The sequence below is a fragment of the Phyllopteryx taeniolatus genome, chromosome 16 (genome assembly GCF_024500385.1).
Source record: "Phyllopteryx taeniolatus isolate TA_2022b chromosome 16, UOR_Ptae_1.2, whole genome shotgun sequence".
Lineage (NCBI taxonomy): Eukaryota > Metazoa > Chordata > Actinopteri > Syngnathiformes > Syngnathidae > Phyllopteryx > Phyllopteryx taeniolatus.
Genome location: NC_084517.1, coordinates 6,352,062 through 6,380,014, shown reverse-complemented (window position 1 = coordinate 6,380,014; position 27,953 = coordinate 6,352,062). Strand labels below are relative to the sequence as shown.

Here is a 27,953-nt window from a genome sequence, read left to right as displayed (position 1 = left end):
TAAGAGGATTACGAGGGAAAAGGAACAGACACATGAAATATACTTGACATTACTCTAAAATTTGACTCCAATTAAATTGCTATAGGCAAATAACACTTCAGCGACTGCCCCTTTAAAATGATTCATTTTTCAATTAGAGTGAGACATCAATTTATTTTCTGCTCTTTGCAAAAAGATACAGATGCTCATTGACAAATCACAACGGGCCTTTTCTTGCATGAGATGAAGTGAAGAAGCTCATGCAGAACTCAGCTGGGTTCCAACTTCCATCGATCCTTCCGTCCGTTTCCTATGACTCCTTGGGCAAGAGGTGGTGAACACCCAAAGGGCACATACAAACATGTTCTGGACAATAGTTGAAGCCAATATAGCCTTTGACACAACAAATTACATTGCATGAATCTACAGTAAACAGTTACTGTATTTAAAATGAGAATTTGACATTTTCCTCAACCTACTCATTTTCTCGAAGAGAGCGAATTAGGAATGGGAAATGTACAGTAAGTACGGTTTGATCATGCACAGAGACAATTATTCTGTTTTAACACACCTATTCATGCATTCTCAGGTCCTACAGTTAAACATTTTACCCAAAAAAAAGGGGAAAAACCTTTGCTGTAATTTGAACCTCAGCATACTGCACAATACTAGCGATGGGTCATACCCAGTGTTGCCCCAGTTACCTTGAAAAAGTAACTTAGTTACTTGAGCTTAAAGTAACTTACTTTACTGACTACTTGATTTCAAAAGTAAGTACATTAGATGACAAGTAACTTTTTGGTTACTTTCAGCAGCTGCCAAGTGGCAGGAATATCACTTATCCACAGTACAAAAAGAGCATTAGCTTAACCGTACCCATTACTTGGTAATACGTGCCACACAAGTTACACAATTGCCTCATCAACATGAACCGATAACTTCAATTTGAGTGTAATTGAAGCCACATTAAATGCTTGTCCTTAGTGCAGACTTGACATGCAACATACAGTAAGCATACTTGAGCCGTCACCTTATCTGGTGGAGGGCTTTGTGTGTCCCAATGATCCTAGGAGCGAAGTTGTCTGGGGCTTTATGCCCCCTGGCGGGTCACCCATGGCAAACAGGTCCTAGGTGAGGGACCAGACAAAGCACGGCTCAAAGACGCCTTATGATGACGACAAAAAATGGACTCAGGTTTCCCTTGCCCGGACGCGGTGCCCCTGGAGGTGGGGCTCGAAGGCGAGGCACCCGTGGGGCCCGGCCGGGCACAGCCCGAAACGATAACGTGGGTCCCCCTTGCCATGGCCCATACTACTACTACTACTACTACTACGGGCGGTGGCCGAAGGCGGGGACCTTTGGCGATCCGATCCCCGGCTATAGAAGCTGGCTCTAGGGACGTGGAAAGGACAGACAGAAAGGACAAGGGGAGTCGGGGTGAAAACCACAGCAGAACAATAGTTCCAGACAGTCTGGATATTTTAGCACAAGTAACGTTACAACAGTCAAATGTTGTTCTTATTTGCGGATGGGGGGAACACCTGGTGAAGATATGCAATAACTAACCAAGAGAACAAGATGAGCGAGAATAAAAGGGGGCAGGACAGGACAAAATGTGGGTAATGAGCAAGGCAGTGCTACTGACGAGTGATGTGCTGGGATTCTTTTTAGCGCCTAAACACCTGTAAGAACCTGTGAGTTGATACGTTAGTAGAACCTGAGGTTGTTGTCGGTGGTCCCAGCACAAGCGATTCAAGCCTATCGCGTGTCTGTCAAACTTAGAAGTGAACGAACACCATATCACATGCATGTTAGTCAACGGGTGTACGGAGTTGCTGAGCCGGCACATCGAGGAATTGTGGGTCCCACCCCCTCCACTGCCCCCCATGCCCAATACCCACTTCTCATTATGCTTGCTTGTGGTCTGCAGCCTATCCCGGCTGACTTCGGACAGAAGGCAGTGTAAACCCTGGACTGGCTGCCAGTTATATTCACATCAATGGATGATGTCGAATCTTAAATTAGCCTGACATGAATGTTTTTTTGCGGGCCAGACCCCAGAGAAAACCCGCACAAGCAGCAGGAGAACATGCAAATTCCACACGGGAGGCCCTGAGCCCAGAATCGAACCCAGGACCTCCCGACTGTGAGGCAGACATCATGCTAACTTGGTCACAGTCCTTTCCTCTGGATTATTACTTCTTGGTTTGTTTTTGAATGGATTGTGCTCAACTTTAGAGGTTAAACTGTGTCTATGTAATTTCATTTCGGTAAAATATCATAGCCGTCACCCAGTCCACCAACAAAACAGAGCACCTGTTATCATCATATTTTCTTTGGTTTTGATGTAATTATCCGATGGCAAAAATCACAAGCGTGTCATTCAAGATGTGTCAAGATGAGGATCAGTGATTATTGGTCAACATTTGTCACAGGCAATGATAATGACTACGTTTCCGCGGGTCACAGTCAGAATTTGTTCCATTTGAGCGGAGGGTCAGCGATGGCGTTGCGTCTGGTGCACGTATGGGTGGGAGACAAATGATTGTCGTGCTCCCAGTACAAGCGATCACGGAAGAATGACACAAGGATAATGAGGGAGAAAGTTTTATGGCGACTACAGTGTCGATAAAAGACAAAGAACGCTACATGGACACAGGTGGCATACAATGGAGACAGACGATGGCATATAGTGTGCACAAAGTAATCGGCGTCAAACGTATACGAAGGGAAGGAGAGATGACATGACAGATGACTGATGGGTTGAGGGTGGATTGTTGTTTTCGACAGTTGCAATGCATTCTGACTCATCCTGACTTGATGTCGCGTCTCTCATGGATGTTTATATGCATGTGTATCTGTAGAAACATTTGTGACGCTACGACCTTGAAACTGGGTGGGCCACGTTTGTCGAGGCCTAACCCTTTTAGCTTAGTATGGGAAAAGAGCGGCACCTTTTTAAATAGAGGAAGTGATCGTGTCGTATCGGGTGAGGAAGACTAAAAACCAAAACAAATATGTTGCCCATTCTTTTCATAACAATATGACACTTTTTGTTGAATGTGTCATGTTTCCATTTTCTCGAACGAATCAAAAGCGCAGACGTAGAAAGTAGACAAACAGACTTGACGTTTGTAAAGAAATAAATGCGAGCTCATTGCCAAGGTGTATCCATGTCAGTGTTCCATTGTTTTGTAAATAAACGTTTGTAGTCACAACGTGGCATAGCGAGCCGCACAGGATTTCACAGCTTCGAGCTCATCAGCAAATATCAGCATGCGGTGATAGCACGTCGTCATGTCATCCAGCAATGTATTTATTGAAACCAAGAAAATGAAAACATAATCTCAATCGATGTTTTTGGGAGGACTCAAAAGACCGCTGCCATACTCTGCTATAGAGTAGCTACAAATGATGTAGAATTTTTGGGGAAAGGTGGAGTGCCTGTGATTTGAACAGTGTTACATGCACATTTGCACTCATTTTCTTTACATTCCAGAAACATACAGTAGCTCGTGCTCTCTTTTGCCAAGAGTGTCCAAGACAACAACAGATAACAGAAAAGTCTTAAGTTTATCTCTCGCCGTGTACGAGTGGACATTTTTTATCTTTGGAGGCGTAAGTTGTTCACAGTAGCAAACATTAACACATGGGACAGATTGTGGGTTCAAAATAAACAACACAACATAATAACACTGGGAAGTGTTTTTGCAGCATTCATTTTCACAATTTTAAAAGCTATTATGCTCAGTAAAGGAGCATCGTAAGCTCAACTAATACAGACTGTGAATACAGAATTGAAAAAATAAAATAGGTCAATATTGAAATGATAAACATTCATATTGATACTGCCTCTTTTGCTGGTGGCATGAAAACACTGAAAGACCGAAGTTGTGTACAAAAAAGGAAAACAATCATTCTTTCCCTGTGGCTTGAATTTTCTATTGCCTTTCCTCCCCCAAGCAATTTGTGTGCAGCATTTTTACAATGACAGACACATCACAATCAATGTGTTTTACATTTGTGTGTTCTTTTTTGCCCTTTGCGAGCAATACATCATTTGTCATTATCGTGCCATGTCCAGAGTCGTATTATGAAAAGAAAAACAAAAAGCAACGGTTGTTTTTCGATGGTTTCGGATTTCTCATTACTCGCCAGTTTGATTTGGGACGATAAATGTGGATAGTTCATTTCTTTTCTTTCTTTATGATTATTGACGTATTTCTGAAAGCAATAACTTTTCCAAATGTATCTGAAGTCTTGGCAGTTTCATTGAATCAAATCAGCGAATATTCTTTTGTTTTTGTGAAATATCGCAGTAAATAACGTAACTATGAGCAACAGAAAAACAGAGTAACATGCTATCTGGTAGCGTCGTGAAATAAAAACACAGACAAGTCGAAATAAAGCTGCAGTCAGTGGCTGTTGGAGCTCAACGTGAAAATGTAATTCTAGTTGCAAAATATCTCCTTTCAAATGGTGCATAAAGAATATTGGTTATGTTACAATTTCAATCTTCTTTCTTTTGAACTTGACATCCAGCAGAATGGAAGTCTTGCAGCCGGTTGTCTTTTTTCTCCACATGTCTCGTGAAACTCAAGCTGCTATTAAAGGCCAAGATCAACGAGTACGTGTTGGCCAGACTGCAATGTCGTGTCCGAAGCTAAGAATTGAACCAGGGCTGCGGATTTAGTTCGCTGCTGGAATCGCAATCTACATAAAGGGGCGAACTACAGTGAAAAATAAGGTTAAACAGATCACCACACCTACATCCAGGTCATCAACAAGACAATAAATAAAACCACTTTCATTGTCATCTCGAAGTTGATTGAAGATGCTTTCTGCTACTTTTCTTGTCCCTCGATTAGCTGTTGTGATCCATTATGTTTTGTCTCCCTCTCTAGCATCTAACAGACTTTTTTGTTTGAGAGCCCGTGAGTGGAAAACGGGGATGAATCGAAATGGCGATCCACTAGTTCTCCTCCATTAAAGGCAATACGGTATCATAGCGTTTATCGTTAGAATTCAGAAATAATCGTGAGACGTAATGAATCTCATACACTCGAGGACAAGATTTTTGATAAACAGGTCACAGCCAGTATGCGAAGGGCCCCATCAGATCCATCCTCTGTGATGTCTGTATGTGTTTTCATCAGCCATTTCACTTTGTTTTTGCTAAAATACAGCATCCCTTTGCTTTTCGAGAAACCTTATTGAATCCAGACCCATCCAGTTCTTCTCCATTTCGTTTTTTTGCTCATTTTAAATAGACATTCCATAAGATCATGTGACTCGCCATGTTAGTTAGGCGCAAGGTAATGTTGAGGAGATGATAACGAAGACGTCTCGAGGTGCTCCGTCATTGGGCGTCGATCAGAGGTTTGCAGCAGTGAACTATGTGAAGCATCCAATACGTTAGTGAGCAGGTCATGTGCTTTCTTCATTAGCGAGTGAAAGTGTTTTTCTTGTGAGATTTTCTGCTAAAGTGTGTGTGTGGGGGGGATCTTGCTTCCGAGTTGTCCTTGAGGACTGAGAAAAGATCAGCACTTCCACTGAGCATTAAGTCAAATCTTTTCCCTTCTCCAATCTGTCGCTAGCGGACCGATGGCGGAAAGGAGAAAAGAGGATTGAAAGGATCTGGCTAGAATAACGGACAGAGGAGGGTCTTCAAAGCATTCTTCTCAGGGGTGCGACTGTGTCCCATTGGATGTCGAGAGAAGTCTGGCCTTGTCTTTCCCTGACCCTTGCCTTTGTAAGATGCTGCCACCGTTGCTGCCGCTTCCACTCGCCGCATCCGCCGCACGCTCCTTCTCGGACCGATCCGATCCGCTTTCGGAACGCTTGGAATTCTGACGTGAAGGCGTGCTGGGCTGGCGCGAGGGTTTGCCGTTCTTCTCATCTGAAGGTTACGAGGTACAATTGAAGAGAAAAGAGATCAGATGACCAAAAATGGAGCCGCACGTAAATACAGCTTATGAGTTTTTGTGCGTTACACACCAGCCAGTGCCTGCACAGAAGGCTGATCATGAGTACTAAGAAGTTGGGCTTGAATGGTTTCTACCACCCTCTTGAATCTGCGACTAGGACCTGCAAGGAAGAAGCGGGGGAAAATCTCTTCAGCGGGGCACACATATACCGATAATCAGGGTGAATTCGAGCACCTCCCCCCTTCCGATCCAAGTCAGCCAAAGCCCAACTCTCTAATGTGTCGGATTAGCCTGACCGACGATCCTGCGCGGCGGGGTGTGTGAAAAGCGATTGTTCATCGCCAATCTGCTCAGGAAACAACTCTAGATGTTTTCATATTTACGGGGTGGCGGTAGCTCATCTTGAAGCACTCGGGCTTTGGAACCACGGCTTCTTGACGACCGCTGTGGTGCCCGCAAGCAAGTTCTCCCCACTCCCGCCGGAGCCCTCGCTCAAGAGGTACAGCGCTGTTTGGACACCCTTTCGGTCCAAACATTTCTTCCGGCATGCTTCGTTACGGGGGGTGTAACGAAAAACAGACGCATCGGCGCGTCGGCTGAATTTCCTCTTGCGGGATTATACAGTAATTAGAAGAATTTTGGGGGGAAAATGTAAACGAGAAATCAAAAATATTTACGATTACAATTCCTTGCGTGTGCGGCCAACTTGGTTTTCAGCTGATTGTGATCTGAAATGGAACAACAGCCAATTCGGAAGCTCGAGAGGTAGAGGAGCGACTGATGCTTGTCTCAAGTTCAGTACTGTATATTACTCAAGGACACATCTGGGTGGAGTAGGCAGTCGTCGTCATGCACGACGGCGTGAAAAGGTATTGGCCCCACATCTCCGATTCTTAGATTTTTGCAGTTGCATATCTGTCTCGCCAACTATAAATAGATCACCCGACCTGTTATTAGGGTGAAGGTGACGCTGTATATGCCCAATGCCCTTCTGCCTTCCCGCTCTGCTCGCTCCCTTTCCAGCTCTCTGTCTCCCTCCGAGTAGCCGATGTCAACCTGAAGGGGAGGACAGAGCACACGATTTACAACAGAAGGCAACCGCACAATCGGACAAACAAGACATCCAATCGAACTTCATTCATTTGCCACTTTTTTCGCTTCAACGAAGCCATTCTTTTTGGAATTCACCCCACTTGACAGATAATGGATATTCTTCTGAAATAAATGATATGGAGCCTGGCTACAAATCTCTCTCCCTTCACTTACAATCTGTTGGACTACATTTTAAACAGCTAAGAAATCTTTTCGTGTTTGTCAGGACAGAGGAAGAAAAGAATACTTGGAACTTGAGAGGCTTCTGGAAGACGGAGGGCCCACCAGAGGACTTGTATTCTGCCCGGAAACTGTTCTGAGACACAACACTGTGACCGAGGGAAGGGATCTGGAGATGAAGAAAAATAAATTCAGTAAAAAAAAAAAAAAAAAAAAAAAAAATTAAATGAAATGAAAAGAAAAAAAAGATATCTCTATATGGTACGGTACGGAATGTGTTCAGACCCTCTTCATTTTTTCACTCTTCGTTATCATTATTTTTTTCCCCTCATTAATGTACACACAGCGCCCCATATTGACAGGGAAAAAAACCTAATTGTTGACATTTTTGCAGATTTATTAAAAAAGAAAAACTGAAATATCACACAGCCAGAAGTATTCAGACGCTTTGCTGTGCCACTCATATATTGAACTCGGGTGCTGTCCATTTCTTCGGATCCTCCTTAAGATGGTTCTACACCTTCATTGGAGTCCAGCTGTGTTTGATGAGGAAAGCCACACCCCTGTCTATAGAAGACCTTACAGCTCACAGTGCTTGTCAGAGCAAATGAGAAAGAAGAAAGTTCTCGAAAGTCAACCATCACTGCAGCCCTCCACCAGTCGGGGCTTTATGGCAGAGTGGCCCGACGGAAGGAAGCCTCTCCTCAGTGCGAGACACATGAAAGCCTGCACGGAGTTTACTCAAAAACACCTGAAGGACTCCAATGGACATTAATGAGGAAAAAAAGGAACTTAAATGATTTTAGCAAATGGCTGCAATATAACAAAGAGTGAAACATTTAAGGGGGTCTGAATACTTTCTGTACCCACTGTGTGTGTGTGTATTATATTATATATATATATATATATATATACACACACATCATTGTTTTCCCCTGTTCAATGTCACAATCAAAGTTCCATCCGATTATTTGAAATCACAAGTGAAAATCTGCCGTACTTACAGAGAGAAATGCGTGGACGATGTCTGCCTTTATTGAGCTGAGGGGTTTGTCTCGAATTAAAACAAAGATTTGCTCCTCTTTCTCCAGACTGATAAAATTTCCAAACCAGGACCGCTTCGCCAATCTGTAAATAACAGTTACATGCACACATTAGAAGCAACAGCAAAACTGTGTGAAATCAAAGTACTCTGAATATTTAGTCTCACGCAGAAAACCGTTTTAACGTTTTTGCTGTAGTTCATGATTTGCTTTACTTTTCGGCTAAACAAAATCATGAACATCAAATATGGCCAAATAAAGAGTTTCCAAGTGCCTTGCTGAACTGGACTGAATTGTATACTGTAAATCCATCAGCACATCTATCCGTTGCCCACCACGTGGGTTACCAACATGGTATCCCCCCCAAGGACCACGAGTAGCCTTTGGGCCTGTTCTAAAAAAAGATCACCAGTGAGATGCTTCATATTTTATGTGGCAAATCAAATTTTGAAAAAATCCATTTTGTTTTAAATCACACTTACTTGCATTGGTGTAGATTTTAAAATAAAAGTAGAGTGCAAAGATCAGCATTGTGGCCTAAGACCAAATCGCAGCACTGCTGGAGACAAGCTCGTGGACGCAACAATGGGGAGACGATTTACACCCGAATAATTGAAGCAGATTTATTATTTCAGAAGCGTGTATCAAACTGGGAGCCCTTAGTACTAATCAGTACCCCAGAAGTAGCTCTGAGTTTCCAAACGTTGGTCCACCACTTATCCTGTCAGCAGTGGCGGTTCTGGATGGGAGATCGCAGGGCCCCACCCTATATCCCTCACTTTCTATTTCTCTCTTTTACTTTGATCCCTATCAGTAACGCTGCACGTTATTCTCGAGCATACTGTACGTTTTTGTACCATCGCCCTCAGAATAGACGACCTTTCAAGCAATCCGGTGAAGGCCTATTCAAGTTTGTACTTTCTGCACAGCTGTAAGACCATTCCGATTTGTATTTTGTTTGTCCCACGTGATTTTTTTATTTTCTGATTGATTTGAATTCACTGGTCAGTTACTACAGGCTGCTATGATGTCATGCTACTAATAGAGCTCATGCGGCTATTCAGTCTAATCTTTGCACGTGAAGTAAAGATGAACATGCTCTTACTCTGGACTGGACTCTGGAGTCAAACTGGACATGTCCTCTGATGTTGGGACTACAGAATGGACAAACACAAAAGACATAAGTGGAGGGGCAGGGGATTCAAATTTGAAAGTCCTAATTATACATCCAGCCCTAATGATAGCATATGTCTTGAATTCAAATGCGAAAAGTGATCCTTGTTTGCCGAGGAGTATCAAGATGCATGTGATTCCGTTCAACAGATGTAAAAGTGATTGAGTATACTGTACAGTCCATTTATTTAGGAGTGTCAAACTCATTTTTGTCGTGGGCCGCATGAAACCGTTATAAAACCATACAAAATGATCACCTCATCAGATCTTGAATATATAATTGCCTCTGCATTTGATGAGAATGATGATTTTCAAACAAATTGAATTTGAAATCAGAGGTCATGGAAAATGGTGGCAAGCAAATAAGTATTTGAGTATACAGCTGTTGTCCAATTTATGTTTAAAAAGGGATTTGGTGTAAACAAGTGCTTGTGAAACAGGTTAAAGTGAAGAAAATTGGCAATTTTGGTAAAGATTACTGCCAAACTAAAAGAACAATTTCTTCATCTGCTTCAGTGGGCCAAACAAAATGATGTGGCTGGCCAGATCTGGGCCCCAGGCCTTGAGTTTGACAGAGTACACGATTGGCTCAGAACAGCAGATGACTATTCTCCTTGTTTTAATGTGATGGCAACTTCTCTCACCTTGGAGTTTGCGGCGGTGGAAGCGTGGCGAGCCCAGAAGGTTGTTTTTGAAAGAGTTGAGTCTAGTTCTCCAGTGGGCGGAGCTAGAGGAGGCCAAGCCGCCACTGCTACCTGGGCTGGAGGGCGGTGTCAGTGACAGAGAAGCCCCTCCAGACGCATCCCCTCTGGGAGAAGAAGATGAGGAGGAAGAGGAGGGAGGGGTTGTGGAGGAAGGGTGTTGGATTTGGTGTACAGGTGTGCCCAACGGGGTGGGGAGTGGTGAGCCTTGTGGCGTGACCTGCGACACAGGAGGAGCGGTGGCAGAGGAGTTAGTGGACGAGTGGGCATTCTTGGACTTGAAGACAGACGGAGAAGGGAAGTTGAAAAAGCGTGGGATGGGAGAGAGAAGAGGAGAGGGGGATGGTGATGGAGTGCGTGGGGTCTGGAGAGGGAGGGACTTCATGGAGTTAAGATGGGGGCGGTCAGCGGGGCCCTTTGACGGCAGGGTCTGAGTTTTGGGGTCGGGCGCTGGGCGGATAGGCCGAGGGGCGGTTGCAGTCGCTGGTTTGGGATCTTTAGAGGAGGAAGCTGAGGTGACTTCTGATTGGCTGAAAGTGAAGACCGGGCTCTGACAGGATGTGGAGAGATGAGAGAGAAAGCAATGGTCATGAAATGATGCATGGAAGCGATTCTTTGACAGGCAAGATGGAAGATGAATTTGTGATCCTCCTCGCTACTCTTCACAACCAACAAGCAAACATACGACATCCGCAGTGAACGAGGAAAATATTACCCAAAATGACATGTCCGACGGGGATGCATAGGGCTGAGAATGTGAAGTGTGATAGAATTCCATTAACAACACTGGATACATTGGTTTTTTTGTAATGTCCACGCCTAATATTGTAATTATTACCACTGTGGAACATCAGCTACCGTTTTGTTTAGCGTGGTCTAAATTGTTACCATGCTCAAGAATAACCCAAGGCTATAAATACAAACATGGCAGCGACGTTCCAAAGCAGTATTAGAAGTGTTGCTCGACAATATTTAGTCATCACAGATTGCCTTCTTTCCAAAGAAATAGTTTGATGTATCAATTTTGTCCTGTTCAGGGTTGTGGTGAGATCAAGTCAATCCCAGCCGATCTGGGGCGAAAGGTGCATTCAGTTACGGAGACGGACAATCGTTCCCGCGTCACTGAGTGGCAACTGAATCAACGCTGCCTGCACCAAATTTAGACAAGTGCATCGCTACACCATCAGTGACTGTAAAGTACATCTGCAGAATCGAATAAAACTCAAAAGAAATGGGAAAGTTAAAATGTACACCTCCTCAACCATCCCTACACACTATGAATGACTATTAAGGTTATGTAATGTTACAGGATCTTTTTTATAAATGTGCCACAGTCACTGCAGTCACAACTAATGGACAGGTTCCACAAGGCATCGGTTTATCATTGAGATATTATTCCCAGTTGTAAATTTACCTCAGCTAAAGTACAGCTGAACAAAGCAGAGAAGAATAAAACCAGCTTCTTACCCTGGGACTGCTGAGAGGACTAGAAGACAGACCTGTGGACGCTCCGCTCACCGAACGAGACCTTTTGGAAACGGCGTAGAGCAACAAATCACATCTGGTCAAGCAATTTATGTACACCATCTTTAGACGATATCTACCTTTGGCTGTGTGCATTCGTGTCCAGGTTCCTGCGGGGCGGAGTGGGCGAGCCCTGTTCAGTGACACTGAGAACTTCCAGACTCTTCCTCTCTGGTCTACAGCGGCCATGTCGGGTCAACATAGGTGAGTCCACACGCTTCCTAGGTGGATCTTTGACAACACGTTGTTTAATGGCTGAGGCACAATCCACAATAAAACAGTTAAAGGTAACTTTGTTACCGGCGTCATTTCTCGGTGGAAGATCCTCATCCTCATAGGTGGGATAGCGCTCTTTTCTGTCCAACAGGAGGTAGTAAATCATCTTTTCCTGGTTCTCTCTGCAGATAACAGAGACAATAAGATTTAGTATACAGTAGAGTACGAGACAATTCACCCATAACGTTCTCTCGGGAGGCAAAAGATGAAGCGTTCACAGGAGTAAACAAACCCTTGCGTGTCATTTGACCAAGGCAAAGTGTTTGAGAAAACGCCGTGAATGGCTCGAATGAATGGTTTTCTTCTTGTGGGGTGGCACAGGAAGTCTCTGATTAGCTAGTTCTCTTCTCTGCCGCCATAATTTGAAAAGCGTGACGTGTCTGTCGAAAGTAGATGCTACGTGAGGAAAACCGTTTGGGAGGACCACCTATTTCAATTCAAATTTAAATGAGCAGGTCAACCGATTCAAAAACAAACCATTGGAAATTCAGACAGTAAAGATGGGGGTTGAGGGATCAAGTAACTAAATCAGGAGATAACCATGAATGCAATGCCTTAACCTTGGCCATGGTACAGTCGATGCAAATTAAAGGCTAACATGCAAGCAAAATTTGTAAAAGAACATCCAGCCGACCATCGAATGGTTATTCCGGTGCCCGATGCTGTTTGACTTGAATCTGTTCGGCTACGGTAGACGGTCAATTTCCCCGCTATGTAGCTAAGAAGGCTATGATTGCTTGATCTTGAGTTGTCAGGTTTTTTTGTTGCTCCAATTCATCTTCTCCCGTTTTGCCTGAACAGAGTAAGGCGACGTTGATTCGATCGGCCCTTTTGCCTGTCACGCCACACAGATTAATAATCCATGTCCGTAATGAGATGCTAAAAGAAAGCTAGAGTTTGTATACGATGTTTGCTTACGTCAGTGCATTTGCTGATTGAAAGTGACCATTGATTAAATGCTTGCTGGTGTTCGCACAGTAGACACTGTCACAACATCCTGTATTACCATCACTTTGATCTTTCAGAAATAACAATATGATTTTTCTTCCCCCCGCCCCCCCGACCAGATAGCCACACGCGATTGAGTTTGAAGATGTCGGATGGGTTTTATTTACTCACTCCTCACTTGTAAGGTCCCGTGTGAGTTTGACCCGATCCCGGAAGCAACCTAAAGAGTACATGCTTTCCAAGACATCAGGGTCCAGGTCGCTCAACGATAGCACCCTTGTCACACATACACGACGGGGAGGGGGCTGCTCGGGGCACGGCTCATTCCGACCACTCCTGACAGGAAAGAAAGCCAGTCTGCTATTTTAACAAGTTGAGAACATTATTTTACAGCAACGGGAGACGAGACATTACACAACTGTAGCGTAGAGTAGATCACAGGCTTATATTACCATGTACATTTTAAGATGGAAAATACCTGGCTTTACCTGTAAAGGATAAACCTATGGAAAGGAACTGTGTAAATGCAGGAACTTTTAATAGTGTCCTCTCGAGTAGCTCAGTAGGGTGATTAATAATTTGAAACGTCTCAGCGGATGATGCAGTGCAGTTCTGCACCACTGTGAACTACATCCACAATACTAAATGTAAACAATTCTGACAAAGCTAGTCATCTTTGTGTCGTGTCTGTTTCGTTGTGGAGATGCATCTAATGTTCTGTGAGTGGATGACATTGATTTGTATTAATGGGAGAAACAAAACAAACAGATACAATTGTATATATTTGAAAAAAAAAAAAAAAAAGGGATACACTTACTGGTACCAGGCGTGGGTTTGTATTGCTTCGAGCTGTAATCAGTAAAAAATGCACGTGTCAATACCTGCCAATGACTAATGACACATAAAACGAATGATCTTAAAATCAATTGAGCTCCGAGTCTAGTGTGTGGCTATACAGAATATGATAGCATATAGCTCCGGATACCATGCAAATACTGTATACCACCGGATGTCATCAGAGCCATCTGGTAAATGCTTTCGGGATAAAGCCGTAGCGTCATCGTCATATTACACAACTCGGCGTTATTTATAGATAGAGCACAAACAATTCAAGATGGGTTGTTTCTGTGTGTCGCCTTGGAAAAAAGTGCACACTGTACCGTATATTTGAACTGTACTTGCATGCGTCTTGCTGTGCAAGTGGGTGGTTTCTATGAAGGGAACGGCTGTCCGGCAAAAGAGACAGACTGTCTGACCTCATTTCAGGCTCCATTAATCAGACGAATGCACAGCTTTGATTAAATCTGTGATCCGTGGTAACTGAATGACTAACTGATGCGACATTTTCTTTATCTCTGCTTCTATTTTACATCTTCCGTGCCACTGTGTCTCAGTTATCTCGCTGTCTTCCTTGTAACAACATAATCATTTTCCTTTTTCCTCCAGAGCATTCATTTACAACCTGCGTGCAGCGGTATACTTGAAGGGGAACCATTATACAATAAATTTGCAGCTCTATTTTTAATGCCAGGCCAAAGAGTTGTCATTGTAATGGAGCTTTTCGTAGCCCTTCAGTTTGTCTCGCCTGAAACAGATCTTAACACCTGGCCTGGTGTGCTCTTGAGATCACACCTAATTTGTCACAGGGAGCCTGCAAAGGGCAAGTTCGTCTCTGTACTTTGCAAATTGCTGTGCCTGGAGCAGATGATCGCGAAGTTGCTTTTGGCTTCAACTCAGCCATCTTTCTTCTGAGAATAGCAATCAGCAGAGCACAGACTTTAAAGGTAGAGTTTGCAGTTTTCAAAATAAAACAAACCCTTTTTGGTCATGTATGTTAAAACTGTCTGTATGACCTGAGAATTAAATATTATTTAAGTGCAACCAAGTTCATGTTTTGTCTCTAGATACACAATATACTGTAAATATGTTTGAAGATAAGTGCTGCAAACCTGTGCAAAGACTGACAACAATATAGTACTGGATTGTTGGGATATGGCTTAAAACTCTTTTTCACCTTCCAAATATTCCTGATTTTGTGGCGAAACGGATGGAATGGCCAATTGCCAGCGGTTAGAGAAGTTGCTGCAGCTCCAGCGAAACGGCATTAGTGCCGTTAGCCTCGCAGGCTCCTCCTCGCCCTGGAGGGCAAAAAACTATCCAGGGGCACCGGAGAGCGTAGGGCGGCTAGAAGAAAGGTGATGCGTGGATTTGATTGATTGGCAGGGCCACAGCATCTGGAAGCTGAACGTCTCCATTTTTGACCATTTGAAGCCCGATTTCACATACTTTGCAATTTGTTCATTCATTCATTCATTGTTAGGCTTCTTAACAAGATTCTTCTCAAATTTATAAGACACTTCATTCTCCTGTTTGGTTGCACTTTAAAATGATCTTTTGAAAAATCGAATCATCGAATGCCTCTGATTTAATTTGAATTATTATATCAAAACTTTTCATGGAGTGACATGATAGCCAATCACAGACTGTAGAGACAGGAGACATTGACCAAAGACTGTGTAAATCATTTGCCATGCACTCCTATTTAACGTATACTCAAACTGCCGCACGCAGCAGTCTTTTGCAAAAGGAGACTATTATAGTTTCTTGGCTGGATTATATAACTCCGGTTAGCCACAAAAGCCACCTCGAGACAAAACAAGTGTAAACATACAGTATTTTACAATGGTGTTGTACGTGGTTGCGGTCCAGCCACCTACTGCCACCGCCCTCAGTGGGTCGACAGGTAAGTTTATCACCTCTCTTATATTTTTCATTGATTTGAACATTGAGCATCAAACTGCTAGCGATCGCTAAGATACGCTTGTGCAATGCATGTCTCCTACAAACTCGACCTTTAGCATGTCTGAGTCATTGGATTGAAATATGCTTGTTGTTCCACTCCAGTACTGTAGAGGGCTGTAATGTCCTATTACAAACTATGCACCAACTAATAAAACTAACGTCCTTTATGGAGGTAATAAAATAACTTCTGGCCTTACCGTGAGTCTCTTGTCAGGGTTGACTTCTATCATTCCTTTGAGCAACGCCTGACAGTCAGGTGGTATGAAGTGGGGCATATGGAATACTCCACTTTTCACCTTTTCAAGAAGCTGCCGTAGGTTGTCGTGGTCAAACGGCAACGCGCCCTGTGAAGACATGAGGAAATTAGGCAAAATGGAGTGCACTACTTTCAATTCAGCCTCCACTTGTTTGCGGTCTAAAGAAGGACAACATGATTAAGTTCAGATGAGGGCTTACAACCACACTGTAGCATAACTCCACGGGCAGCATTAATCTGCTCAGTGTCGCCGGCTTGCGAACAGGAGTTCAGAACATTTCGAGAGACAGTGAGAGAATCTCTCATTCTGCAGTTGGAACCCTACACACTAAAAATGAATAGAGTGACTTCATTAATACTTACTGTATTACTTGAACTGTGTTTATATTTGCTTGACGAACTGGTCTAGGCTGTGTTCCTGTTGCATGCTCATGTTTCTCAACAAGAACCAGTAAGGTACTTTGGTTTCCACGTGTGATGTACGCTTATGCTTTTCACTTGTCTTTTCTTTTGTTACAAACCATTAAATGTCTGAATGTGTTTTAAAATGGATTATTCTTCAAAAAGCTATGAATGTATGCGGAAAGAAAATGTTTCCTGAGCATTTATTCCAGCTAAAATGAGCTATATTAATTAATTAATTATAGACGTGAGAATATAATGAAATTAAGAGTGTAAAGAAAATAATGAGTCCAAAGAGAGAGACTTCTTCTTCTTCTTTTCCTTAGGGCTTGTCCCTTTAGGGGTCGCCACAGCGCGTCATCCATTTCCATGAGAGCCTATCTCCTGCATCCTCCTCTCCAACACCAACTGCCCTCATGTCTTCCCTCACGACATCCATCAACCTTCTCTTTGGTCTTCCTCTCGCTCTCTTGCCTGGCAGCTCCATCCTCGTCACGCTTCTACCAATATACTCACTATTTCTCCTCTGGACGTGTCCAAACCATCCAAGTCTGCGCTCTCTAACTTTGACTCCAAAACATCAAACCTTGGGTGTCCCTCTGATGAGCTCTTTTCTAATTTTATCCAACCTGGTCACTCCGAGAGCGAACCTCAACATCTTCATTTGCTCTGCTTCCTGTTGTCTCTTCAGTGCCACTGTCTCTAATCCGTCCATCATGGCCGGCCTCACCGCTGTTTCTGTCACATAACACACCTGACACCTTCCTCCACCCGTTCCAACCTGCTTGGACCTGTTTCTTCACATCCTGTCTCAGCTTCCACCACATGGTTCTCTCCTCTGCCTTTGTCTTCCTAATCTTCCTCCCCACCACCAGAGTCATCTTACACACCAGCATCCTATGCTGTCTAGGCACACTCTCCCCTACCACTACCTTACAGTCGTTAACCTCCTTCAGATTGCATCGTCTGCACAAAATGTAATCCACGTGCGTGCTTCTACCTCCGCTCTTGTAGGTCACCCTATGTTCCTGCCTCTTCTGGGGAAAAAAGTGTTCACTACTGCCATTTGCGTCGTTTTTGCAAAGTCTACCACCATCTGTCCCTCCAAGTTCCTTTCCTGGATGCCGTACTTACCCATCACTTCTTCATCACCCCTAGTTCCTTCACCAACATGTCCATTACAATCGGCACCAATCACAACTCTTCTCTGTCTGGGACGCTCAGAACTTCTTCGTCTAGCTCCTTCCAGAATTTCTCTTTCACCTCTAGGTCACATCCTACGTGTGGAGCATAGCCGCTAATCACATTATACATAACACCCTCAATTTTGAGTTTCAACCTCATCACTCGATCTGACTCTTTTCACCTGCATGACATTTTTAGCTAACACTTCCTTTAAAATAACCCATTCTCCATTTCTCTTCCCATCAACACCATTTCTAAAATAATTGAACCCTGCCCCTAAATTTCTAGCTTTACTGCCATTCCACCTGGTCCCCTGGACACACAATACATTCAACTTTCTCCCAATCATCATGTCAGCCAACTCCCGAGCTTTTCCTGTCGTAGTCCCAACATTCAAAGTCCCCACATTCAGTTCTAGGCTCTGTGCTTTCCTCTTCTCTTTCTGACGAAGAACCTGCTTTCCACCTCTTCTTCTTCTTTGACTTCGACCCACAGTAGCTGAATTTCCACCGACGCCCTGCAAGTTAATGACGTTGTTATCCCGGGCCACGACCGATCCGTTATGTAATTGTTGTTGGATGAGCGCTCATATTTGTTTGGCAAAGTTTGAAGCCGGACGCCCTTCCTGACGCAACCCTCTGCATTTATCCTGGCTGGGGACCGGCCTACAGTTTGCACTGCCTTGTGCCCCCCATAGGGCTGCATTGTCCAAAGAGACAGACTAAAAATACTTGAAGTATGAAAGAAATACTTACCACGAGAAGTGCAAAAAGGATGACTCCACAACTCCAGACATCTGCCCTACGGCCATCATACTTCTCCCCCTAGAACAAAACATCATTACACATGCTAATACAAACACTCACTGTCTACGAGTACACGCAATCACTTACCCTTATTACTTCAGGGCAAGCATAATGCGGGGATCTATAATGAAAAAGAGAACGTTTTTCAAAAAGACATAGCTCAGCAAATTGATTTTTACACTCTTGTTGTGTGACGGACAGACAACCATCTTTAATGCGGAGTTAATAATTGTCTGTTAAATTATTTTGGAAGATAATTGACACAAGGTTACCAAATCTGCCTCACAGTTCTGAGGACCGGGGTTCAAATCGCAGCCCCGCCTGTGTGGAGTTTGCATGTTCTCTGCGTGGGTTTTCTCCGGGCACTCCGCTTTCCTCCCACATCCCAAAAACATGCATGCTAGGTTCATTGAAGACTCTAAATTCTCCGTCGGTGTGAATGTGAGTGCGAATGGTTGTTTGTTTATACTGTATGTGCCCTTCGATCGGCTGGCGACCAGTTCAGGCTATACCCTGCCTCCCGCCCAGACTCAGCTGGGATAGGCTCCAGCATGCCCGCGACCCAAGTGAGGAAAATCAATGGATGAATAGACACAAGGCGACCTACTGATTTTGAAACACATCCAACTGCTTCTGTTAGCTAGGGTCAACCGTCTGATTGTGCTTAAGTTTTCATTAGTCTACATTGCAAATTGTCACGTTTATTTTCATAGTAGTACAAACATTTTGAAAAAAGTACATTGCCCAATAACATTCGCGTGAGGACCTGAACAAAAAGTTATGACTTACCCACAACTAGTTTCAAGGAGACTGTCTCCAACCTGTAATGAGGCCATGCCAAAATCTGCTATCCTGATGTTGTTCTTCTCATCCAGGAGAAGATTCTCAGGCTTCAAGTCTCTGTGACTGGATATAAACAAAATTACAGTGGAACCTCAAAGTGGAAAACCCCTAAGGCGATCCAATTAAGAAACAGACCTACATTTTCAGAAAAGCTAATCCTCTCAAGTACCGACACAAGACCTAAGCATCCTTGAATGCCACGTGACTCATTAAGAATAAGTATTTGTATTCTATTTTGTTTTATATAGTTTTATTAAATGCCTGTTTACAATTGTTCCTGACCAAGGACATCAAACGCCAGACTATTTTATGTTTTATAAGATTATCCCATTAGATTATCCCTAGGTTTGATGTGCGTTAAGAGTGGATTTGTACCAATTATAGGGTCCGAAACGGGTCAGAGCTGAAAACGTTCAATATTTACGACCAAATATCTTTGCGTGGGGGTGGGGGGAGTCATGAAGCTGTGAATTGTGACGTTGGATAGAATGTAGCCAATCAAGAAGTGCCCTAACTCAGGAACAAGACGTTGGGCTTTTTTTGGTATAAAAATGGCATATAGTAGTTTCCAAGGCAAGTCTTTTGAGATGTCATTGCCATTGCCGGTCCCGCTTTCCAGCAACCTTGGCCTCGGAAACACTCGGGTGACATCAACGCATACCCGGAAGTGTTTCTTCTTCTTCTTCGGTTTCATTAGACCACGTGTGATCACGCTAGATTTCTGTCTAGCAGGACTTGTTTGTTGATCGGTGTTGGAACAGAATGTTTTGTGTGTGGTGTTCTGTGCTGAGATTATCGGAGCACCCCACACGCAATATGACCAACACTGTTATATGCCTGATTTTTTATTTTATTTTTATGGAAAAATTCTCGTGTGTGTGTACCAGGCCTCAGTGAAGTGTTTACCACTGCAATGTACTTGCCAGGTAAGCTATCACTGAGACTAGCTTCTTGTATTTCTTCTTCTACTACTACTACTACTACTACTCTGTCTTCTTCTTTTTATTTTCTGGCAGTCTGGATCCCTTGTGGCACCATGCTGCCTTTCATAGGTCAGTCTTTGTATCCCTTTAGATGTTAAAAATCAGTGTGTGTGAAACTAACTTTAAGCAGCAATATATGAAAAACGTAGCGAACTGACCATATGGAGTAGCTGTGGCAAAAGTCCAGAGCGGAGATGATCTGTCTGAAGAACTTCCTGGCCTCTTTGGGGGTCAACCTGCCCTTTTTCACCAGGTAGTCAAAGAGCTCTCCACCAGACACATGCTCCAACACCAGGTACCTGGCAGTATGAGGGAGACAAAGGCAACGCAAATGAAAAAACTGTCTTTTGAAACAGAAATACACCATCAACAAACACACGGCCATCAATACACACACACGGTATCAAAACCATGCCGATGCTTCCACTATAGTCTAAATGCAGACTCATACTCTGTTTATCTAGCAGAATGATGTTTTTGTTCCCATTCATTTAGTCAGCAGGAAGACGCAGTGATACTCACAGATACTTGTTATTTTCATAGACATCATGCAGCTTCAGAACGTGAGGATGCTCAATTAGTTTCAGAATAGCTATTTCTCTCTCCACCTGCAGTGACAGATGGAGGGAGGTGGGGGGAGCAGGATGTGACAAGGTTTCGAAAGATAGAGGTGAGGATGTTAAAATAGAGGAACATGTGAAGAATACGTGAGCAGTGACACATAAATATGATGGAAGGCAGAAAGAGTATTAAGCTAGTCAGCAGAGGTGGTCGACCTCATGTGCGGGTTTTGCGTTTCCTGCCCCCGAAAACAATGAGGCGAAAAGGGCAGACTGGTTAGAAGCATTAGTAAATAGTTAGGATGCAAACATGTCAAAACAATTTCAAATTGCATGCAGTAATGAACACCTCACAAAACTGTGTGGACAAAAATATTGAGATACATTTAACCCAAATTACTTAATCCAACTCCAGGCCCGGGGGCCAGATCTGGCCCGCCACATCTTTTTAAGTGTCCCAAAAAATGCAAATCATAAGCAGCAACATCGATGAGTCTTGCTAAAATCTGAACCAACATTTAAATTGCCATATGTAATAAATAACGTTGAGATATTGCAAGAATTCTTTTGTTACCAAACTCCTTTAATGGTAACTTGAACAATAGTTGAACAAACTACTGTAGTTATCCACAAATTTGCTGAGTATTTGTAAGGCAAGAAAACAGGCAATTAATTGACTTAATCAATCAGGTTGGCCTGGAACCCGTAATACCCCTGAATCGCTCAGCTGGTATTATGGAAAATTGTATGCTTCCAAGTTTGTGGGGACAGCTTAAGGAAGGTGCTTTCAAAGTGCATGATTGGATTGGTTTGCTCTGGGAGAACTTGAGAACCATGACCTCAACACCGTCAAACAGGCCAAAACAACTAGGGTACAGAAAAATTGATTTTTAACATCGTAACTGATTTTTAAAATGTGAGAAGAAGAGAAATCGCAGCATCTGCATACTGCTCTGATAGTGTGTGGTGTACTCAAGCTGACCAACACAGCACAGCACCTACAGTACATAACAATTTTGATCCGGTGGTAGTACTAAGACTGACTGGTGAGAGGCAGCATGGTGCCACAGGGCATCCAGACAACCACAAAACACAAAGAGGAAGAAATAGTAGACGTAGAATAAGTAGGACAAGCTAGGCTAACTCTTAGCTAGTCTGGTAACTACCCTAAATGCGCACCCATGTATAATACGCGCCAACAAAGTTTACCTCACAATTCTGGAAAACCCTCCTGCCTATGTATAATGCATGTTTTGAATGCAGGATTTTGCTTCTACCCAAATGATCAAAACATTAAGTAGGATCTGTATTTTGTTAGTTTTTTTCAAAGGATTATTCTGAAGTTAAGCACTTTATTTGAACACGTAATACTTTTTAAAATTTACTTGCTCTTATTTTGAAATTCACAGCCCTACTTTTATTGAGTAAATTAGAAAACACACAGTTGTGCTCATATATTTGATTACCCAGGCAGAATTTGTAAGATGGGTACGATTCTTTAAAGAAAACATGGAGGAGCAGGCGAAATACATTAAATTTTATTTTGCAATGAAACTGTATAGCTTTTTTATAACCACTAGATGGCGGTATACATTTATAAAATGTTAAAGTGTTTTCCATTTGCCCCTATACCTATGTATAATGCGCACTATTGACTTGACAATTTTTTGGGGGAAAAAAATGTGCATTATACGAGAAATTACGGTCCATTACAGTTGCAAACTCTTCTCCTTGTCTTTTTTGGTGTGATGAATGACACGGAGGCATATTATGCAGATACTCAACAGAATCAATTGCTCATCTATTTGTGGCCAGCAACAGTGCTAGCTTCAGCGAGCTTCCTGATTGGCTATGACTCTGTTTCACATCACAATCACTGAGTCCGTGGACCACACGCGCAAGGATTTGCAAGTGGAAATATTGAACAGGTTTATAATCTGTGATTGTTAGCCCTGACCATTTTCCAAACATATCAAGGAGGAAAAATAGCTTTTAACACATCCCACAGCATAGGATAATCTTTCAGAGCTGTCAGATAATTGGACCTTTGCAGACTTTGATGGCAAGGGAGGAAACCGGCTCAAATTTGGCTATATTGTCAGTATGTTTATTCCGCATCAGATACAAAATCAGGAACCTCCTCTGGATGAATGGACAAACATTCCCAGAGACAAGCTCCAACATGTTCAGAAAAGCTTGCCAGAAGAGAAATATTTCTTCTTCTAATTCTTTATACTGAATTAGCTGAAATGTATTGCAGTCGGACAAAAAGCTTGACTGTTTCACAGCCACCACACTTGTGTCTCAACTTGCGCAGTGACACGCATTGTGTTGCGGTAATTTGCTAACCTCCAACCTTAAGTAACAGGCCACTCTGGTTGACAGCAGTGACCAAACATTGATTCCAGCCCAAGGGCCATACTTAAGGCCCTCGTAGGCCCATATCAACAACAACATCTCTGAACTGGATTTGAATATGTTCTTAGAATTAAAACAAATAAATAAAATGGGATCCTAACAACACGTCCAGCCTTTGCACTTCTGTGGTAGGTATTCATTTGACACGTAGCTACATTGGTGCCCAGATACAAAAGGTGAGGGGGAAAAAATGATATACACTAGCATCAACACAGAAAGTACTTGTAGCTCAGCCTTTGCTGTACACATCGGCAAAGCGATACCTGCCATTAGAGATATGCAAAGAGCAGTCAGTGGGCATCTTTCCAATGCACTATAAACCCGCAGACAGAGGACTGGACATGCCGTGTACTTTATGACTAGCAGTTACCAGCCTAAGCCAAAAAGTTGGAATCATTCCAATGTGAGATAATCACAGTTTACAGAAAAAGCTGACAGTGTTTAGTGGACATTTTCAGTGGACAGAAGCAAGCCAGTTCGGAACTCAATGAGCGCAGGGTGTCTAAGCTGCTAACATTTCACTGAAATCGTCTCCATGTTCTGTATACAGCAGCCGGACAGTCATCAAACAGTAGGTTTCTGATTATGTTTTCAAAGGTCTCACAGGTGTTGGGCTTGCACTGAAGCCATTGAAAGGATAGATAATGGAAACTGTACCTTCATGAGAACTGATTCTGACAGTTTTTCTCTGTTGACAATCTTTATGGCCACTTTCTGTCCAGTTATACAGTGGACACCTAACTTCACCAGTCCTGAAATACAGAGAGGTACACAATGAAAGGTCAACATGAAACATTAGGTCAAAGACGATAGCAATTATTTGGAGACGCTCAAAGCAAATGGCAGGCCGAGGATGAACATCAAGGTGGCTGATAAAGTAACATGGCAAAATGTGTAAAAATGTTACATTCAGAATCAACCACGACCTGTGCGGATTGTCCCTCTATTCGGCCATGCATCCGTTTTCTGTAGCACTTGCCCTCAATAAGGTGAGCTGGAGCCTACGCTAGCTGATTTTGGGCGAGAGGCAGGCTACACCCTGGACAGAAAATAAACCAAGCATTCGCACCTTTAGATCGTTTAGAGCAACCTACCAGGCGTGTGTTTTGAAAGTGGGAGCAACGGAGGAGAACATGCAAACCCCACACGGGACGGCCTGAGCCAAGATATCAACCCGGGACCTTTTGACGACGAGGCGGAGCTGCTAACCACCGGCTCACTGTGCTGCTGACCTTAGTCAGAGTTGAATTTGCTAGGGACTTGTTTTGTCCATGCAGCAAAGAGAGAAACCTCATAGAAGCATGTTTTGGTTCTAAAACTCCAAATAGAACATTGGGCGAGTGAACCAAGCCGTTTCAAAATCAAATATTGAATGAACCTGTTTTTATGTGGTTGTTTGGGACTGTTGACAGCAGGCGGGGCACCGCTATGACTATTCAATGCAAGCGTATCGATATATTCTCATTGAAGATATGTTGTCCCACCCCTAGAGTTGTTTCGAATAGTTCGGACACCTTGTTCAACCGCACTGAGAGCGCCAAAATATCGGAAACATTTCTCAGTATGACGCAATGCAGCACTGCAAAGACAGCCACGGTAATGCATTTGATCTATCCATAGCGCTTGTCCTCACTGGGGACCGTACTAGGGCAGGTCAGAGTTCGCCTGTGGGCGGGGTAGGCCTACACCCTGGACTGGTCGCCAGCCAGTTGCAGGGCACATAAAGACAAACAACCAATGAAGCGTTTTCAGTTAGCTTGATAAGCATACATGGAGAAACCCCATACAGGCACAGCGGGAGCATGTAGTTCACATAGTAGGTCGGACCTGAGATTTGAACCCAGAACCTCAGCAAAGAGGCAGACGTGTTAACCACTAGGCTCCCGTGCTGCATGTTTAATTCCTAGTTGCTGTCATTTTTGTCGCGGGCCACATCGCTTTCTCTTGGAGGGCCGTTATGGCTGTGAACCCGTATGAAGGCATGATCGCTTCATATTATTACATATGCACAAATTGACGAATAGCTACTTTTAAAATCCAAAGTTTGTTCGACTGCAGTATTATCGAATGTATTTGAAGAAGAGCATCGTTAACAAACAAAACGCCTGCAATACGTCAATATTGGTTTCGCGGGCCACGCAAAACGACGCGGCGGGCCGCATCGGGCCCCCGGGCCACCGGTTTGACACCCGCGTGGCAGATTATGTCAAAGGTCGCGTCGTGCCTAATGAGGTGACTACTGCTCAAGAAGGGAGTAAAGGTTGTGCTCAGGAGGTTCCTACCGGTCTGCCCCTTCCCGAGGGTCTTCTCCAGCCGGTAAGGCCCCACATACTGGCTGGACTGGCCCGGCTCCTTGCTGCTCATCTTGCCCGACATTGCAGAATCACCAGCGCCGTCGGCTCATCCCAGGAGACTTGGGCGTCGATCTAACGCCGGGCCCTGCGGGCGACTCCCATTTGGCCCGCGTGGAAGCCTCGGGATGTTCAGCCCCCCGACCCGATTCAATGGAAATGTACTGAAACCCCCAAAAAATGAACTGCCGATGTGGGCTTTCCCGGGATGGTACGTCGAAAAACGTGTAGATCAGAGGAGGATGACGCGACGGCGGAGGCGCCCGCAAACCGCGAAGAGCCCCCGCGCTCGCTCGCTCCCTCGCTCCCTCGCTCCCTCGCTCGCTCCCTCGCTCCCTCGCTCTTCCAAATTCCAGATTTGAGTGATGCGGAGTGGCGGACAGGAAGACGAGCGGATTGATTTCGGGAAGTGCACAGTAGTCTCAAATATCCCAAGTCACAATGCCTCAATCGATCCCAGGGACCCCCGCCCCCCCCTCCTCCCTCCTCGCGTCAAAAATACATTTCCCAATGTTTGATGTCCTCTCGTCTGTCTTCATGTGCTCATTCGACGTCAGTCCAGAAGAAGCTCGCGTAGCATCACAGCGGCGGCATCCAGGGCGGCTTTTGCAATATCCGGTGCACGCTTTGGCTGTGGCTCACCCCCTCCTCTGCCCCGCATCAGTTAATAGAGGAAGAAGGGGGGAGGGCAAAGCCACCGAGCCACCCTGGTTCCGAAAGGACAAGGAGATGAGGAGAAGCGGGCGCAGCGGGCGCCGAAGCGGCATCCTCGGCTCCCGGCAGAGCGTGCTCTTCCATCCCCGCGTCTCCTCCTCCTCGCGATGGAAGAAGCACACTTGGAGGGGAGCAGATGTTTCACAAGTTGCTCATCACTGCCGCCGTGGCGTCCATCCAGCACTCTGCAGTCCGTGACGCGCCCCTCCTCCTCCTCCTATTCATCCGACACGCTCAGCATCAGCATCCGGGTTCCGCTCCCCCTCCCCTCGCCTCCATCACGCTCTTCCTCTCCTCCTCTTGCCTCCACCCTTCCTCTTTTGATTGCATTTTACTGCTGCAACTCCTGCACGAGTTAACCTTTAAATCGATGCGGTCGGTGCAGTTTCAACCATTGGCCGCCATTGCTCTTTCTGCAACTTCTTTTTTATCCTTTAATAGGAATGTCATCGAAAGAAATGATCCATCTATCTATATAAACAGTATTTGGGGGACTCATTATATTTCTAACTCTGTCTTGATTTATTGAAATTATTTATGTAATCCGTGACATTATTGAGAGAAAACGGAATGAATCACAGTTGCTCTCGGAAATGTCGGAAATGATTACGATTGTAGTTCCATTTGAAAAATAGCCACAAAAGCTCAATTATCATGATTATTTTCTTCAAAAAACGACACTCGTGATTTCTGGCCATGTGCCGTTCTGTTGCGAGCTCAAACATGCCACTTTTCCAAATAGGACCTCAAAGCTGCCATCTATAAATTTGTCCAACATGTTGAAAGGTTTGGACTCGTAGTTACACGTTTGAACGCAAAAAATATTGACTTGGGAACAGTTTCATCTCGAAAATGTTGATCATTTATCTGGGTTGCCGTCGTAAAAATACGTTTCATACTCCATACCAATAGGGGGCAGCGTACAAAGTGGAAGTGGGAGCAAATTCTTCGTATGCGTTCAATGCAAAATCGATATTTGTGTCACCAAAATGACGTCTTTTCGTCTCACATCTTTGGAACAATTCGATTCACTTTTCCAATCGATACAGTTTGACCTATCCCGTTCAGGGTCAAAAGGGAGAAGCAGGGGACAGTTGAGCGAACATACCTTTGTTTAGACTCATAGAAGTGGATTTTTTTTCCTATTATGATGACGATTATTATCGGAAGACGAGGCCAACGGTTCGGTTCTCCCCAGAACACGCGGCGCTGTGACTGGCGGCGACATTGCGAGATCTGCCTGTTGGTTTGCAAATCCCAACCCTTTGGCATCTTTCATCTCTTGCTGCCGTCAAGTTACTGGAGTGTAAATGGAAATGGAAATTCATGTTTGTGTATGTGAGCGTCAAACAATATAAATGGCGAGAGGATGAATAGCCCAATATGAAACCAAATATTAGTTTTCCCGAGAGGCCTTTTCAAAAACCTTTAGCCACACGCACAAGATGAAAAAGCACAGTATACACGCTGCAGCGCCTTTCCTGGGTGAAGTCTACCTTCTGGCCACACGATGGGGTTGTTATGACCACTTTTTGTTCAAAGGTAGAAAGAATAATTGTGCTGTATTGCACTGGAGGTGTGATTACAACTAGCATAACACGTGCATAACGATTGTATCGAATGCGTGACGCGACGACAGGCCTGGAAGAGGTTTCCGTGCCTGTACGGTTACTTCACTGGTTGCGAGTGCTGCCGCGAAAGCTTTGCCCTTCCGCATGACGCCGGCCTTCAACCGCATCGGTACATACAGCACGTGGTCACGCAGCGCGTCGACTTCAAACGCCGCAGAC

General features: G+C 44.1%; 1 protein-coding gene across 4 annotated transcripts; it reads right to left on the bottom strand.

Annotated features, from left to right (window-relative positions):
• Nucleotides 1–3,274: 3,274 nt before the first annotated feature.
• On the bottom strand, nt 3,275–26,407 carry brsk1b (BR serine/threonine kinase 1b). 4 transcript variants are annotated; one of them, XM_061749429.1, is made up of 20 exons: nt 25,381–26,406; nt 23,756–23,850; nt 20,643–20,728; nt 20,279–20,419; nt 19,084–19,200; nt 18,382–18,415; nt 18,244–18,312; nt 15,843–15,989; nt 13,661–13,692; nt 13,015–13,179; nt 11,920–12,017; nt 11,700–11,850; nt 11,563–11,623; nt 10,039–10,645; nt 9,327–9,375; nt 8,183–8,306; nt 7,246–7,347; nt 6,854–6,962; nt 5,977–6,066; nt 3,275–5,878 (listed from the first exon to the last, which is right to left on the bottom strand). In XM_061749429.1, exons 1-20 carry the CDS (start codon nt 25,472–25,474, stop codon nt 5,661–5,663), a joined length of 2,589 nt encoding a protein of 862 aa, XP_061605413.1. In that variant the 5' UTR covers nt 25,475–26,406; the 3' UTR covers nt 3,275–5,660. The 4 variants fall into 4 exon arrangements, with proteins under 4 accessions (XP_061605413.1, XP_061605414.1, XP_061605412.1 ...); XM_061749430.1 differs by having other exon boundaries at nt 10,039–10,315; XM_061749428.1 differs by having other exon boundaries at nt 11,700–12,017; nt 25,381–26,407.
• Nucleotides 26,408–27,953: the final 1,546 nt, after the last annotated feature.

Bases quoted from the DNA above. Each gene is read 5' to 3' on its own strand.
- brsk1b (XM_061749428.1), bottom strand. From the start codon at position 25,474: ATGTCGGGCAAGATGAGCAGCAAGGAGCCGGGCCAGTCCAGCCAGTAT. The intron at 6,963-7,245 runs GTATTCTTTTCT...CCTCCCCTTCAG, and splicing joins AGAAGCCTCTCAAGTTCCAA to GTTGACATCGGCTACTCGGA. The intron at 5,879-5,976 runs GTGTGTAACGCA...CGTAACCTTCAG, and splicing joins TTCTGTGCAGGCACTGGCTG to ATGAGAAGAACGGCAAACCC.